General features: G+C 34.8%; 1 protein-coding gene across 1 annotated transcript in view; it reads left to right on the top strand.

Moving 5' to 3' along the window:
- Positions 1-17,993, top strand: part of LRP1B (LDL receptor related protein 1B) — a 1,901,444-nt gene that overhangs the window by 882,396 nt on the left and 1,001,055 nt on the right. Inside the window, exon 6 of the mRNA XM_047772014.1 lies at positions 4,837-5,094. Coding sequence (XP_047627970.1) covers positions 4,837-5,094 — 258 coding nt within the window. The remainder of the gene's footprint in view (positions 1-4,836; positions 5,095-17,993) is intronic.

Raw genomic sequence — 17,993 nt, forward strand, 5'->3', positions numbered from 1 at the left:
TTACAATTACAGGATTAATTAATGCATATTATCTATCTATATATACATATATATTATATACATAAATATTTATTAGGTTTCTATTTATTTTTAGGCATCTGGATAATCCACAGTTCCAATTACTTAAAAGGAAACTGGATGAATTAATATTCTTAAAATTGAATTGAAAAATAGGAAGTTCAAATGAAACCTTAGAAATAAGTTTTATCACTCTGAAAACATAGCATCAACTATATGTCAAAATCACATTATTATGAGTATATAAATATATTTTTATTATAGTCTTGACTATGTAAGGAGAAGGATATGTTTGCAAAGATATGGCTTTAGAGGCTTGAATTTAAATAGGTATTTTTTATGAATTTAGTCAAATGATATTTCTCATGTTTCCAAGTTTCTCTTTTTTAATTCCTAGTTTTCCACTTTTTAAAAATTGTGGCACTGATTAATATAGCATATATGACAGGAAAAATATAATTTTCTAATTATACACATCTCTGTAACTGGGAGAGAAAATACTCTGTTTTTATGCTGTCAACGTATGGGTGTAGTAAAGAGGATGAAGACAATTTTCCTCCTCCAAGATGAATCAATTGATGATCTATTATAGAGGTTTATTCAACTTAAATATTGATCCTCTAAGTTAGAATATTGACTGGGTGCTTTCTTGTGTTTTGATCTCTTTTATGTAGAAGGTTAACATTTATTACTTCTCATTAAGTGTTGATGTAGAAAATCCTTTGACAGAAGTCACCTGATATGTTTTGCAACTGTTCCTCTGGGGAAACTGTTCACTAACTCTTAGGTGTGACATCTAATAAGAGCATCATATTTGTTCTGGTCATCTTTTATTCTCATTACCCATGCTAATGATGGTCATAAATTAGATGTGGAAACTCATGGTAATAATGCCAACTAGAGAACAATGTAGAGACAGACTACCTTTGCCAAGCCTCTACAAGTTTTCATCATGAAGTAGAACAAAAATGTTTATATCCTTAGCCTCTGATGATTTTTGTGCTTCAGCAGCTTCCCACCACCCCCATATAAGGTTTTATTTGTCTAAAGAGGGAAACCATAGTTAATAATTAGCAGAGACATATATGCATAGTACTTCAGTAAACAAAGTACATCAGACTAACATTATAAATATCCTTCCTCCAGTATGTCATATGAATTTTTAAAGTTACCATTTTTATAGCAAGCCGTATCAGTTTATGAAGCATCTGACTTTATTGGTTTTCTGTTTATCTGAACCTTTAAAATCAATGGTTGATATGTCTTGCTTTAAAAACAAGCAACTGATTCATTTCAAAATCAGCTACAAATATCAGATATATTGATCAGTTGTGTCAAGTAAGAATTTCCATTCTTGACCATTAATTCATTTTTTATCTCAAGGATCTCATAGCTTCTTCATATTCCAGCCTCTCTGCAAAGAAAGTTCATTATATACTTACATTTACTGATGGGAAGCCTGTTTGGAAATTGTCTACATGTGGACTTATAAGCTTGGCAACAGTGGCTCATTTTTGAGAGGCAATTTCACTAAAGGTCATATTTCAGCTGTCAAATGAAGACAGTGAGCAGTGACATTAGCGTCAGTATATCTTTGTTAAACTGATAACACAGCTGTCAAAGAGCCCCTCATAATCTGAGAAATCCATGATTTAACAGGTTTTGGGAGTGCCAAGGTCAACTGAAAAACAGAGCTATTAGTGTTGAAAAGAGACCAAGTCTAGACTTTCAAATTAGGGAAAGGCAAGGGCAAGTGTTACATGATTCAAGATGGCCTTAAGATATTGAGAGAGAACCCAACTCGCTAACCAAGCTCAGGTGTCCCTTGACAAATTTCTATTAAGCAGAGATAATTCACAATTTTACTAACGCTTCTGAGAAAACTCTTTATTGTGAAAATGATATTAGTATTTTTGAGATTTCTTTTTTGCTGGTTTATACCAAGCAGTCTAGTTCAAGTCTGTTTCTCCATAGGTAAGAAACTATTGGGCTAATTAATTTATAATCTCACTGGGATTTTTATTGTTGTTTATTTTTTTCTGTTATTTTAAGTATAGACTTTCAGTGTGTTTCTGAAGGCAGAGGAGAATCCTATGGCTTGATTAAAGTAATTTCTTAGGAATGAAAATTCAAATACCCATGAAAAGAGTTGGGAAACATTTCAGTTGACATTTTAAACCTATGAGGGAAGACCCCAAATTGTCTTCAATACAGAGCTCTTCCATCTGAAAGAAACACAAGGGGCCAGATAGCCCTACTTTCACTAAGGATGATGAAGACCATTGAATAATACACTCAAAATGTTAAACATTAATTATATTCATCATTGTATGTATATTTGCCTTTATCCTACCTTTGCAGTCCCAGTGTCAGTTTCTTGAATGATCAAATAATGTTTATGAAATTTTCTAAATAGATAGTATTTCTCTGGATTCTGTTCATAGGCTAAGAAAACCAATTATTTCCTATCATTTCACAGAATATTTCTAAAGAACTCTACTGTGTAAGAGTTCCACATGTCCTTTTGACTTATTCAGAAAATTTGTAGTTAACAATCAATAGGTTCCAGACTTTTTCTAAATGCTAGATATAGAGCAACAGAAATAGAAAAATAATGTCAGAGAAATAAATAAAATATATACAACATTTGGTAGTCATAAGTGAAAAATAAAGTAGGAAATATGTACAGAGTCTAGGGACTTGAAGTTTTTTACAAGGTAAAGTGGTAAGAGAAGTCCTCATTAGAAAAGTGACATTTAAATACTATTCAAAAGGAGGTGAACAAGTCAAGTCAGCCATTCTACCACATGGGGAATAATTATTCCAGAAAGAAAGAAGAGCCTCTGAGACGGCAGCATACATACTTGGATTGTTCATGAACAGTAAGAAGGCCAGTGTGTGTGGACTAAGATAAACAAGGGTGAGAGTAGTGAGGAGATGAAGGAAATGAGGTCAAATGGTGATGAGAATACACATTAACTACAGGTCATTATAAAGGCTTTGATTTTTTACTCAAAGCCTTTGAAATGGGAACTCTTTGAGTAATGGGGTAGAAAACTTACTTGATCTGCCTTAACATTTTATATCTATAACTAGCTATTGTGTTGAGATAGACTATGGAGAAGGTGGGCATAGATGGAAGCAGAGAAACCAGTTAGGCTGTTGCAATGATCTGCTTGAGAGGTGATGGCAGCTTTGGGCAAGATGGTAGTAGTTGTCACTGAGAAGTGGTGGGATTCCTGATACTTTTGACATCTGAAGCCAAGAGATCCATTGGATTAGGGCAGAAAAGAAGAGGAGTTGAAGAATTCCAAATTTTTCCTATTCCCTAATTAGCACAAAAGCTGCTCTGTATATGATTATGTAACTAAACTCTTTCAAAATTAATTTTATATGGAATTTTATTATTAACTTTATAGATTAAAGGGTATTGCAATTCTAGTCAACCACTATGTATTTATCAAAAACTCAGCAATCCATATGAGAAAAAGAATGTATTTATATATTTATGACTGGGTCATTATGCTGTACAGCAGAAACTGGCACAACACTGTAAGTTAACCATACTTTAATTAAAAAAAAAATCCTAACACAGGCAAAGATGCATTTTTTCAAAAATTGGTGTTGAACAAGTTTCTTCTGCTTATAAAACCTTATTTTCCTGACTAGAGGAGAAATGTGGAAGGAAGTGGCTCAGTATTCACAATATAGGCACTAAGGGAATGTGTGATTGTTTGACTCTTGGGATCAGTCAAGGAGCCAGTGAGGCTGAAGTCATAGGTGCTCTTTTTATGAGTCTAAAGATGTTTTGCTCTAGAGAATCTATTTCAAACCTCATACATCCACCTCAACAAAGCATGTCCTTGCTCGCAAGGGGAGTCTGTAAAACTGTATGCAGAGATCAATCCAGATCCATCATCATTGGTAGAAAAACAACTCACAGCATTTCCTTTGTTTAATAATGAAAGCAAATAGTATTATCCTCATATTTAGACAACACGTTATAACCAAGGAAATGAAGAATACAAATGGTTAGTGGACTATGTTGTCCTGAAAGAAATGAATTGGAGCATGTAATTACTGAAGCATATATGGGTTGCTAATAAATACGTTTTGCAAGCAAGTTTTAATTTTTTTTTGTCTTTTTGCCATTTCTTGGTGCGCTCCCGAGGCATATAGAGGTTCCCAGGCTAGGGGTCGAATTGGAGCTGCAGCTGCCAACCTACACCAGAGCCACAGCAATGCGGAATCCGAGCCATGTCTGCAACCGACACCACAGCTCACAGCAACGGTGGATCCTTAACCCACTGAGCAAGGGCAGGGATCGAACCCGCAACCTCATGGTTCCTAGTCAGATTTATTAACCACTGAGCCATGACAGGAGCTCCCAAGTTTTTAAATTTTAAAGATACATAAAATATAGGAAAAACTTTTAATAAATAATACAAAATTATATTTATTTATTTATTTTTTTGTCTTTTGTTGTTGTTATTGTTGTTGTTGCTATTTCTTGGGCCACTCCCGCGGCATATAGAGGTTCCCAGGCTAGGGGTTGAATCAGAGCTGTAGCCACCGGCCTACTCCAGAGCCACAGCAACGCGGGATCCGAGCCGCGTCTGCAACCTACACCACAGCTCAGGGCAACGCCGGATCGTTAACCCACTGAGCAAGGGCAGGGACCGAACCCGCCACCTCATGGTTCCTAGTCGGATTCGTTAACCACTGCGCCACGATGGGAACTCCCAAAATTATATTTAAAAAGAAGTGACTATGAATCTCTTTTACTGAGCTCAATTTCCTCTTTCTTTTTTATTCCAGAACCTACAGATAGGCCGCCTATGCTGTTAATTGCAAATTCAGAAACAATCGAGGTTTTCTATCTTAATGGTAGTAAAATGGCAACGCTGAGCTCAGTCAATGGAAATGAAATTTATACTCTGGATTTCATTTACAATGAAGATATGATTTGTTGGATTGAATCAAGAGAATCTTCAAATCAGCTGAAATGTATCCAGATCACAAAAACGGGAAGATTAACAGATGAATGGACAATCAATATTCTTCAATCCTTCCACAGTGAGTTTGAATTTATATTATATGCCACCCTTTAAGGATTCCATTTACAGACCAGTAGACAGGATTCTTAGATTTTCTAGCATAGCTAATGGCTTTTGAATATGCAAATATGTATATGCAAATATGAATGCACTTAAATAAATGTATTCCCTACATGTTTTGCATATAGACCCACATACACTTTGAATGGCACTGTTTATGTAAGCAGTGTATTGAAGAGGTAATTTTAATTCTCTCTTTAATGCTTATTACAGTATCACCTGGTTGAAAACTGTGATTTTTTTTTTTTTTGCACTGAATGATAGTTTACAATGTGACAGTGAAGGTGGGATTTAAAAAAAATAATAAAAAACAAGAGACAGAGTTGATAATTATAAACTTATCAATTTTAGTGTTAGTTAAAATACATTGAAAACTATTTAATTTATGCTCATTTGTAACAACTGTCTGTGTTTGCTGACATTTTTCCTAGTAAATCATAGTTTTATACATCTTTTTCCAAAAAAGTAATTTGTGATTCACTTGATTTCTTTTATTAGAAATTCGCAAACTAGTAACTATACTTTTCTTTCTGAATACCACATTGTTACACACAACATATTCTCTCTCTCTCCTCCCCCTGCTCTCTACCCCTCCCATATGAGAGTAGAAAAATTTATTTGTGCTTGCCTGGTGAAGCTGTATGCCTGAGAATTTCAAGATGTGTCCATTTACTTTATGATTTACAGAAAAAACTTATGCTCACAAATGTTACTAAAAAAATTGGTGAAGAAATGAAGAAAATATACAATCAAGAAAATTGTGGTAGAATAAATGCAGTTTTTAGATACAGAATATTTGGGAGATTTGAATTCAATAATATTTTATTAATGTTTGTAATACATAATTAAAGAGGTTGGTTATTGATCTTTATTAAATGTAAGCAAATAGTACCAAGTTGTGTTTGATAATTATGATTGAATTAAATAAATCAGTGCAATTTGTAAGAAGAATGGAACATGACGTGAACAGAAATACATGTTTAACAAATAGGATCCAACACTTTGAAGATCCTCTTAACATAAATAAAACTGTTTTTTAATTTATAAACAAAAATAAAAATAAATAAAATATTTATTGTGACAATGGACCAAGAACGCCTAATGAAATCAGTGGACTCTATTTCAAGGATTCTGTGGAGAAATGATAACTCATAATAAACAGTAAATAACAAGTGGTAGTACATAAGGAATGAATCTATGTGATTGGAGTATTTCAGGCACTAGCTTTGCCAGCAGCTGGAAAGCATTTGAACATGCTAGTGTCCCTGCCATGTTAGTGATTACTTCATCTAATCCAGATGTATTTGTCCCTAGCAAATGGGATACTGGCAGTCAAATAGCTAGAATATTCACTAGGTTGTCAGTTAAAATTATTTTCCAAGCTTACTTAAACTTTTTTCTGCATTTAATATGCCCTATTAATAATAGTAATACTTTCTTTAACATGTATTTTTAAAACAACTTTTGTATAGTAAAACTCAGGTTGGTCAAGTAAATGCATATTAGAATATTTGTAGAAAGTAATTTATAACTTAGATTGCCTGTGATTTCTAAACAATTCCTGGCAGATGTAGAAAAATAAAGAGATTTTCGTTAGGCAATTCACTAAAAATGATGAATAGAGCATTCATTTTGATCCGCATAAGATAAATACAATGGAAATTTTTTTTTTAGGAGAAATAATTATTGATGAAGTCAGATTTAAGCAATGCAATTTCAGTCACTTTAGAAAACAGTGATTAAGTGTGTGGAAGTAATTCTGTGATGGGAGCAGGACAGAGGTGTGAGCAGGGCGGGGCTCCTCTATCATTGCTTGTAAGCCATGTACTTTATCAACATGTCACAGAACTGCTTTCCATGTGTGTGACGGGTTCTGCATTCACCATAACAATTTGTAAATTGATAATGAAGTTGGCATATTCCTTGCATGTATAATTACATTAAATCTCTGTTGCACCATGTAAGCAAAAACAATGAACTGATTGGAGTATGCCTGCATACGGGTCACTATCCACTCTTCCAGAGATATCTCTTTAGCATCTCTTCCCTCATTATCTTTGGATAACTTTCTCTGAATTTACCTGAAGAAAACATTCTTTTTTGAAAAAAATACAGAACTTTTATTTTCAAAGAATTACTGTGAGAAAATCAACCATTGCAAGTCAAACTGATTTGAATTAAAAAAATTACACACTATTTTATTGCCATATTGAAAATGTTATTGCATATCTCATCTCACTGGATATCCACTCCATCTCTGTGGTATATGCAGGAGAGATATGCTCTTCTATTTAAGAATAGATGTGATTTTAACTCTATAACTCAGATGCATTAGGTAATACTGAAAGCGAAAGAGAAGGCAGAGACAGAATATCTACCTCTGTGTTCTTTCTGATAAAATAAGAAGGGCAAATACTCGAGTTCCCACTATAGCACAGTTGCTTAAAAATCCAACTACAGTGGCTCAGGTACTGAGGAGGAGTGGGTTTGATCCCTGACCTGGGGCAGTGCGTTAAAGAAACTGGCCTTAACACAGCTTTGTCCAAAATTCAGTCCCTGGCCCAGGAACTTCCATATACTGTGTGTTTGGCCACTAACAAGAACAAACCGAAAGGTAAATACAGATCCCCTCAAAAAAAAATCCCAAATCTAGCACAAATAACAATAGCTACAACTTATTGAATTTGCTAAATGACTATATGCAAAATGGAGGAATTATTAATCCACTTATGCTGAAGGGAAAATTAAGACTGTAGTTTGGGTCAGATTTCATAACCTTTGCTCCACCACACTGCCCCAGTGGGTCTCAACTTTTGTTTTTTGTTTTTCATTTTAGCCACCAGAACAATCAGGCATACTCACATTAGTAACAGTGGCTCACACACTGTTACTCACACACTGCACTGTTGTGAGTTGATCTTGTCCTAGCTCTGTCATTAACTAGCTATGGTGCCTTATACAAATAAATAATTTTGAAATGAAAGAACTTATTCACATAATTGCTAGAATCCTTCCCAGATCTAAACATACTTCTTCCTTCCATTCCCTTCTGTTTGCTATTGTTATCTGTACTATCCCTGTGTTTGTGTGTGTGCATGCCTGCATATCTTCCTCTCATTTACTTCTTTTTTTCCCTACCACCTAATTACTCACAATAGGTGTATCTTAATCATTGTATAGTACTATTCTCTAAAATATGATCCTGGAATTCCCTTCGTGGCTCAGCAGAAGCACATCTGACTAGCAACCATGAAGACACAGGTTCGATCCCTGGCCTCGCTCAGTGGGTTAAGGATCCAGCATTGCCAGGAGCTGTCATTTAGGTCACAGACATGGCTCAGATCCCACATTACTGTTGTGGTGGCATAGGCTGGCGGTTACAGCTCTGACCGGACCCCTAGCTTGGGAAACTCCATATGCCTTGGGGTGTGGCCCTAAAAATAAATAAATAAATAAATAGATAGATAAATAAATAAAATATGTTCCTTAGGACACCAGTTTTATGAGACGTTGGAAACAATGCATTTGTGATCAAATGAATTTAAGAGATTTTGCATCTGTTCAACCTTGTTGGAGATTTATATGTATATTAGCCTATTAAAGATCATGAGTCCTTTTGTAAAGTACCTATTTTACTCTATTTAACACAGGATTTCCTTAATTTATTTGAGTATTAAACATTTTATTGGTATTTCTGTGGATGCTTCTTTCTAAGGATGCCAGATGAATGTGTGTGTCTAATATTAATGTCCCGAGTATTTATTGTTTTATATTATCTACTTTGAGAAATTCTATTTTAGAAATCTTAAGGAAAAGTTTCTCAGATTGGATCCTTTCACTACTTTTTGTTTTTTTTTTTGTTTTTTTTTTTTAATGCCAGCCTATGGAATTTCCCAGGCCAGGGACTATATCCAAGCCACAGCCACAACCTAACTGCAGCTGTGGCAACATGGGGTCCTTCAATGCACTGTGTCTGTGCCAGGCCTGGGATTGAACCTGTGCCTATGCAGCCACCCTAGCTGCTGCAGTAGGATTCTTAACCCACTGTTCCAGGGCAGGAACTCCCTCCCACCTCTTTTTAATGCCTCTAAAAAGGCTAAACCTCTAAGGGCTATATATACAGAGAGATACAGAGACTTACTGCTTAGCAATAGTTTTCTAAACTATTTCTTCTCTCTAGTTTTAGTTTGTAATAGAAGGTAACGAGAATTATAGGATTCCCATGCCACATGCCCTAAGACTGTGGTGACAAAACCAGAGACTATTTCTGAATTGGAGGTTGGAGGAATTAGATATACAGCAAAGATTAGGTCATAGGTGAAATTCATGCCAGGAGAGAGTCTAGCTAAAGATGGTTTGTAGTTGGTGATGGTGACAATGTGTGTATGCCGGAACTGACTTAGAATGCAGCCAGTGTCAAGTAATTCCACTGTAATTATGATCATTTTTCCATGAGCTGTAGATAAGAGTATGGGAGAAGAACCTCTCAATAACAGAAAACCAGTGTCAAATGATGAGATACTGAGAGAGATGGTAAAGGATTATTTAAATGTTTATGAAATATAAATCTAAATTTAAAAATATATATGTACATATATTGTGTTGAGGACATAGTCACAGGTAGTCCAGTTGTTAAAAATGTAGAACTTTGCCATGTAGCTCTGGTAATTTTCTAAGCGCCCTATAAAACGCAGAAGGCCTAAACTTCAGGTCTATGGAATTCCCTTTGCTTTGATTCTGTGCTTTTCAAATAACTTTCAGATCTGGTTTCTCAAATACCATAATTCTAGGAAGGAATTTCTTAGGATGGCATCTTTTAGTAATTGTGTCACTGGAACATTCTATCAGTAGTTATAAATTAATATTCTGTAAACTGACATTCTGGTTGATATATTAGTCTCCTGGGAGTTGGTAAGCATGAAATAATTTCCCAAAGCCTGATAATCCTTTGGTGAACACCTCACATGGGTCTCCTAAAAATGCCAATCTAATGATGAGATCTAGGTTTAAAATATTCTGATAAATGTTTATTTACCATCTTTATCATCTTAATGAAAACTTTTACTTGGTAAAGTTATACAAGGTATCTTGGCAACTTTAGTTATTTTAATGTAAGAATTAACCTATATCATTTTAATCTCCCTGTTTTAAGATATTATTAAAGAAGATATATCTATCTACCAATAGATAGATATCTAAAGTACAATTATTCAGTTAGTTTCACTTTAAAAAAAGAAGAGAGTTATACTATATTTCCAAAACTGAATGATAGGGAAAGGCCTATGTACTACTAAGCAACTACCACACTAATTTTCCACCAAATCTGTGGTTTAAATCATGTCCCCCAAATGTACTAGAAAGTGTGGTTATATTTAAGACCTTCACACACAAAGTGTAATATTTCTATAATCAAAGAAGATTATATTTTAATTTTTCATGTTGTTGGGAGATACTGTTTCATTCATTAAAAATAACAAAAACAATCGTGGCAAAAACCTTGTGGCTTGATAGAATGTTTCAGCCTGTCTCAACTGGTGAGAACAATTTATTATCCATATGAAATACCTCACTTGGCTTTAAGACTTAGTTTGGCTGTTTGCATTGTTTAAAATATATATTGTGAATTTTTTTAAGTCATGAGAGGTGGATGAATTCAAAATTATTGTACAGTTTTAGAGCTTTAGGTACTTGATTCATAAGAAGCAAATAACTGAGTAATATAAAATATCATGGTTATTGCTATAAAAATTGTGGACTTAAAGGAATGCATTATGATTTTGATTACTTATGCAAAATGCCATTGACAGTTATATCAGGGACTTAGATAATTTGCAAAAAAAGATGTTTGTTCCTAAAATGCAGATAATTGAAGCAACATGCTCCTAATGTATGAATTATACAAATAATAATCTCTATGTTACATTCTATTTCATATGTCTAGCCTGAGCTTTTGTTTTGAGACCTTCAGGTAATGTTGTTTATCCTGTGACCACAGGATAATATTCACAGAATTTACCTGGAGTATTTTGATAACTTCAAGCTTAATAATTTGCATTTGCCAAATTCTCTTGAATTATGGGAATTCAGTTTTTTTGTTGTTGTTCATATTGAATGTAGTACCTGATTTATTTCTTATTATGTAATGCTAAAAGTATTGAAAGATGACTCTGCCATATATACAAAAAATACTTTATTAGAGCATTTTTTTGGATCTTTAACAAGAAAAATTAATGATATTTTGGCTTGGTCATAGATCAAGTGATAGTAATATATGAAAACAAAAGTTTTAAAAATATATATTTTTTCCATTCAAAATTGTAACTAAGATGGAGATTGAGTGATTATGTAATGTATATGCCTTGCATACACCTCTTAAATTCTTATAAATATGAATTATTTCAGAATTTACTGCTGCAGCTTTTTAATTTAGTGTGTTTGGATTTCAGTGTGAGTTAAATATTCTATATTTCTGAATGCTATGAACTGAATTCCTCCCCCCCAAATTCATATGGTGAAGCCCTAATCCCCAATATGATGGTATTTCATATTAAGATGGGCTTTTGAGAGATAATTAGGTTTAAGTCTTGATAGTAGAGTGCCTATGATGGTATTAATATACTTTCAAGAATAGGAATTGACCAGAGTTCTCTGTTTTCCATCTGAGGAAACAAGAAGGTGGCCAGGACGAGTCCTCACCAGACACAGAATCTGTTGGCCCCTTGATCTTGGTATTCCAGCCATCAACCTGTGAGAAATAAGTGTTTATTGTTTAAGACACTTAGTCTATGGTAATTTGTTATAGCAACCTGAACTAAGACATTCTTCTTTTTTCATTCTAAAAACATAAGTGTATTTCTTTCCAAATGTACCCATGGAGTGTCATGGAACAAATCCCCAGAAAAATAACACTCTGCCTCCATTTGTATAAGTCTTAGGTTACCTTTTTTTTATTTTTAAACTTTTATTGAAATATAGTTGATTTATAGTTTATTGTGAATTTCTGCTGTACAACAAAATGATTTGGTTTTACATGTACACACACCCATTCTTTTTCAGATTATTTTCCCATATAGGTTATCACAGAATATTGATTAGAGTGTCCTGTGCTATACAGCAGGTTCCTGTTGACCATTCATTCCATATACGGTAATGTTCATATGCCAGTCCCAAACCCCCAGTCCATCCCTCCTCTATGCCTGTCCCCTATGGTTAACCATAAGTTGCTTTCTAAGTCTGTGAGTCCATTTCTGTTTTGTAAATAATTTCACTCGTATAATTTTTTTTAGATTCCACATGTAAGTGATATAATATGATTATCTTTTTGTGTCTGACTTCAATTAGTATGATAATTTCTTAGGTTACCTTTGGAATAAAATGTCTGAGGTAGAGAACTGTAAACTAACTCATCACTGCGGGGCTAGCCTAAATCTTTATTTCTCCTGTATCATTCATCAATTCAGAGATGCCCTAATAATACCTTTTAGGATGCCCCAGTGTGATTTCTAGAAATAATTTCCACTCTTATCAAACAAATTAAACTCATCACTTGATGACTTGTTTTGATCAGTCGACGTGGCTCTTTAAAAAATCTCCACAGAACTCATGCCATTTCATTACTCTTATGTAATTGATCCTGACACTAGAGTGAGTTTAATATCTGAAATGTTTGCCATTAGTGAACATGACTGAGGAAGCATCCTACAAATATTTGGTCATTGAACTTCTCAACTGATATTTCTTCTACCAGGCCTGATACATTGGCTTAACGGAACCTCTCTTTATTTACAGAATCAGTCCACTAAAAATACAGCAATACACATTCCTTTTCACCTTTTGTATACTGGAATTAATGCCCAGGTGAAACAAACATTGTTTTCTAATTGTTGTGCTTCATATTCTGGGTCTATAACTTGGATATGTTAAAAAATATGACTGCTATGAATAATAAACAATAATAAAGTAATTATGTAAAATAAACTATATTAAATACTATAAATATGTAATAATAACCAGTTAATTAAAACTCTGTGTTTTTGGAGACATAAATCAAAAGGCGAAAGGTAATCCAAAATAATTTAATACGTGACAATGGAAGTAGTCTACGTAACAGGTAGTCTCAAAGATAATCATGGGCAAGGTGACAGTAAATTCTTACTTAGAGGACAGGAAAAAGAGTCACAGAATTTCATGACTCTGATGGTGATAAAATGACTCTTGGTAGGAATAGGCAAGGAAGAAGGACTCTTAAAAGTTAATTTAATGCCAAAGTGGATGTGATACTATTTTATCCTCAGTACATTTTGTTTGTTCTTCTAATCTTTGCTTTATTACCCCTTCCTAGTTACTCAGGCTCACCAGTCATTACTCTTCCACACTGATATTCAGTACTGTCATCCCTCATACTACTGCTACTTACCCTGGGTATTCACACCTTCAGTTCCTATCTGACTAATTGCCCTTTTAAAATTACTCATCCACAATAAATATTGTTCCTTCTTAGATACATCTTTCCTAGCTAAAGAACAGTGACTTTCCAAATTTGAGCTCACTGGTAAAATCAAGGTAAATATCACAGCTGATTAAAAAACAAGGTTGTGACTTCAGATGATTCCTACACTGACTGATGTTGAGATAGAAGCACAGGTTTTAGACAAGAAATTCTTGAGCAAAGGTTATTTGTAATAGAACAGCAATATTCACTTCAAAGAAATTTTTGGCCATGCCCACAGCATGCAGAATTTCCCAGACCAGGAGATTTAACCCACACCACAGTAGCAGCCAGAGCCACTGTGGTGACAACGGCAGATCTTTACCCTGCTGAGCCACACAGGGACTCCTCATTTGAAAGTAGTTACTGGACCCTTACCATAGGCTAAAAACAATCCTGGGCTTTGGTAATATAGTTGTGAATTAGATATACAGGAACCCTGTTCATATGGGGCTTAGTCTAGTATGGGGAGGAGGCAAACTATTAATTAATTAACTTCCATTAGTATGACTGCTACAAAGAAAATAAAATTATGACAATGATGTTTACTGGTGGGAGGAGTCACTGTGCTTGTAGTGGGGCCTTAGAAGGAGACATGGCCTTCTTAATATCCACTAGTCAAGGGAGGACTTTCTGACAACTGACATTTAAGAGATATTTGAAAAAGGGAAATCAGCACAAGCCATGTACATTCAGATACTCTTTTGTCTTGTAGATCAGGTACCAATATCCTAAGGAGGGAGCTTTCTTGGAGATTCCAGAAAAATTGAGGCCAATGTGACTGGAGTAAAGTGAGCAAGGATGATATGAGATAAAAGAGATGTTCAGAAGTTTTGTAAGCCATATTAAAGACTTCGGATTTTATGTTTAATGTGGGAAAAGGCATTAGCAATTTTCAGCAGAGGAATGATGTTTTGGAAAATTAGAATCCAGACTCAAGATTTAGAGTAAAACCTGTTTACTAAAGCTGTGCAGAAGAAACAGCGCAATGGAAAGTTGGTAACCCACTACACCTCATTTATTTCCTGGATGGCCTTCATGGAAAATGTTGCAAAGAAAAATCCATAGAATTTTGACTTGAAAATTGAGCAAGTTTAGTGAACTTAAAAGCATTGGTGGTATGCTTTCAAAAGCATTCATACAGGAGAATAAATCTCAAGAGTCCATCAGTCTGTTAAGGGTTTCCTTCACTGGCAATCAAATGTAACATAGAACTCAGACTATAAAGAATATGTTTTCTTTTTGGTGTCGTTATAGAACTTGTGTTTTACAATTATCACCCGGAGTGCCCTGTGAAGACTGTGATAGTGTATCTAGAAGAGAAGCAGAGAACACAATTGAGAAGCTATTGCAGCATCCATAGGAGAGAGGGCAGTATCTTGAGCAAGGCAAATAATAGCTGAGATGGAAAGAAGTGCTGTTTCAGATGAAGGCCTTAAGATTTGCCAATAGATTTAATACGGGGTGAAGTGAGAAGAGATAAAAGTAGAATGAAGGATGAATCCATTTGAATTTCAGGTCAAAGGAAGGTTTTGCCTAATGGGAAAAAAAAAGATACCTTTGTGTAAACAGTTCTTATTTTTTCTAAGTGCAGCCACCCTAGGAAATGCAACTGGCTTGTGGCTTGGGTTAGAAGGAGTTGAGAAATAGTGGAGCAGGAAAGTGGAAGGAGGTTGAAAAGCTCATTCATCTATCCTTTCTTTCTAACAAACATCAAGCAAAAAACATACAAGACCCATTCACATACCTGATATTGGCCTACCCTCCACATCAGACGTGTGTTCTTTGTCTTTTTTCATAAAGACATACATAGATAGCATGTAGAACTTTATGACTACTGTCAAGAACTGATACTCATTTTGTTTTTTTTTTGTTTTTTTTGTTTTTTTTTTTGGTCTTTTTTTTTTTGCCATTTCTTGGGCTGCTCCTGTGGCATATGGAGTTTCCCAGGCTAGGGGTCTAATCGGAGCTGTAGCTGCCAGCCTACGCCAGAGCCACAGCAGTGCAGGATCCGAGCCGCGTCTGCGACCTACACCACAGGTCACGGCAACGCCGGATCCTTAACCCACTGAGCAAGGCCAGGGATTGAACCTCATGGTTCCTAGTTGGATTCGTTAACCACTGCACCACAGTAGGAACTCCAAGAACTAATACTCATTTTGACTACATCTCATGTGTTTAAGAAACAGAATCGGAGCCTAAGAAAGAAACTTTCCCTAATTAAAGGAAAAGAAATTGGGCTCCATAACATGCCACAGATTCTGTTCCTGATTAAGGATGTACCCGCTCATAGTACACCCAAATTGAACTTCTTTAATACCATTTTAATTATTATACCAGGAAGTCAGAACCTTTGATTGCTCAATTCAGTTTATTTAATATTGTCTAGGAATAAAGTAAGTACACACTTCCTGATTGTGATGAGGTAAAAAATTAAGTGCAGTAACATCATCTCATCATTCAGAGGACATTTTCAAATGTTCTAGCAAAGAAAAATGGTATAAAAGCAAAATGTTAATTTTCCACTAATACCAAGAGACACACAAACTGAGGAAAATATAATAGTTTCCTTATAATCTTATCATTTACATATTTTCATTTTCACCTGGTTTTCTCTGCATTTATATTAGAAACACTGTAACACTCTTCAGTGAAGGCAACATCATAGCTTAAGGGACACTGAGTGGAAATAAAAATGTTAAGTTAAAATATTCATAAAAAATAACAGAAATGTAGATAGACATAATCTGTATTTGGAGTGTTTTTGACATTTTTGTAGTGTCTTCAAAATTTATATCATTCTTGGCTCTTTCGCCTATGCTAGACAATAACTTAAATGTGGTTCTTTAAATATGATGCATATTTAATGTTGATAAAGGAAATACAGTAAGTGTATGCCCCATAACCTCACCATTGCTCTGATACTCCTTTAAGCCACCATATCTCTTCTGAAAATTGCAGGATCTTCCTAACGGGTCACCTGCTGTCAGACTTATATCTTTTTATCCACACAGAACCTAGTATGGTCTTTAAAAAGCTTTTAACAGATGTCTAACTTCCTTGCTTGAAACTGTCCTCAGGGATTTTATGTTAAAGACTACAGATTGAACAAAAGTGTTTATAGTATATCTGTTCTTTTTGGGAATTCCAGTGTAAAGTACAATTTAAAAAAAATCTTTAATTGTATTAACCCAAAAAGATAAAAGAGAGAAAACAAAGCATGTGAGATAATTTAGAATACTAAAGAATGGCTGATTAAATGATAAATGAATTAGGTGGATATTTTTCTGCTTTGCTGAGTACCAAGATGAAGAACCCCAGAAAGGCTCAAAATTAGACTCCATCCCTCTGAAGGGAAAGATAGGGACAGGGTTAGTAATAAGAGAGTTAGTTTAGAAGCTGTTTTGAGAATAGCGAGGCTCCTAAAATCCCTCCCCCATTCTCCACAGCCAGTTGACTTCTTACCCCCTGCTTGAACAGAAAATGGGGTGTTTTATTTCTAAAGCAATTAAACAATGAATGTCTGGATTAGTAAAAAGAAGCCCCAAGACTATGGCTATGGAGCAGACACTACAAAATGGAATAAGAAGAAGGCAGGGAGGATGTCAATGCTTTAGCAAAAAGAAGAATAGATTACTGTATTTTTTCACTTGGAGAGAAATCTTAAAGGTTTTTTTGTTTTGGTTTTGTTTTTTTTAACTGAAGTATAGTTGATTTACAATGCTCTGTTTTAGGTGTACAGCAAGTTGATCAAGTTACATATACACATATTTATTCTTTTTTGGACTCTTTTCCATTTTATGTTAGTACAAGATTTTTTTGTGTCTTTTTTTTCTTTTCTTTTTTTGGGGGGTGGGTGCTGAAGCCGTGACACAGGGAGATTCCCAGGCTAGGAGTCAAATCAGAGCGGGAGCAGCTTGGCTACACCACAGCCACAGCAATTCCAGGTGTGAGCCACATCTGCAACCTGCACCACAGCCCACCACAATGCCAGACCTTTAGCTCATGAGCAAGGCCAGGGATTGAACTTGAGTCATGGATACTACTCAGATTTGTTTCTGCAGAGCCCTGATAGGAACTCATAGTATAAGATTTTAATTATAGATCCATGTGCTATACAGTAGGTGCTTGTTGGTTATCTATTTTATATGTAGTAGTATGTATATTTTAATCCCAAATCACTAATTTATTCTTTCCCACCCCCATCACTTTTCCTCTTTGGCAACCATAAGTTTGTTTTCTATGTCAGTGAATCTTTTTTTGTTTTGTAAATAAGTAAATTTCTATCATTTCTAGATTCTACATATAAGTGATATCACATGACATTTGTCTTTGGTTTACTTCACTTAGTATGATAATCTCTAGATCCA

This window comes from Phacochoerus africanus, chromosome 3 (genome assembly GCF_016906955.1).
Source record: "Phacochoerus africanus isolate WHEZ1 chromosome 3, ROS_Pafr_v1, whole genome shotgun sequence".
Taxonomy (NCBI): domain Eukaryota; kingdom Metazoa; phylum Chordata; class Mammalia; order Artiodactyla; family Suidae; genus Phacochoerus; species Phacochoerus africanus.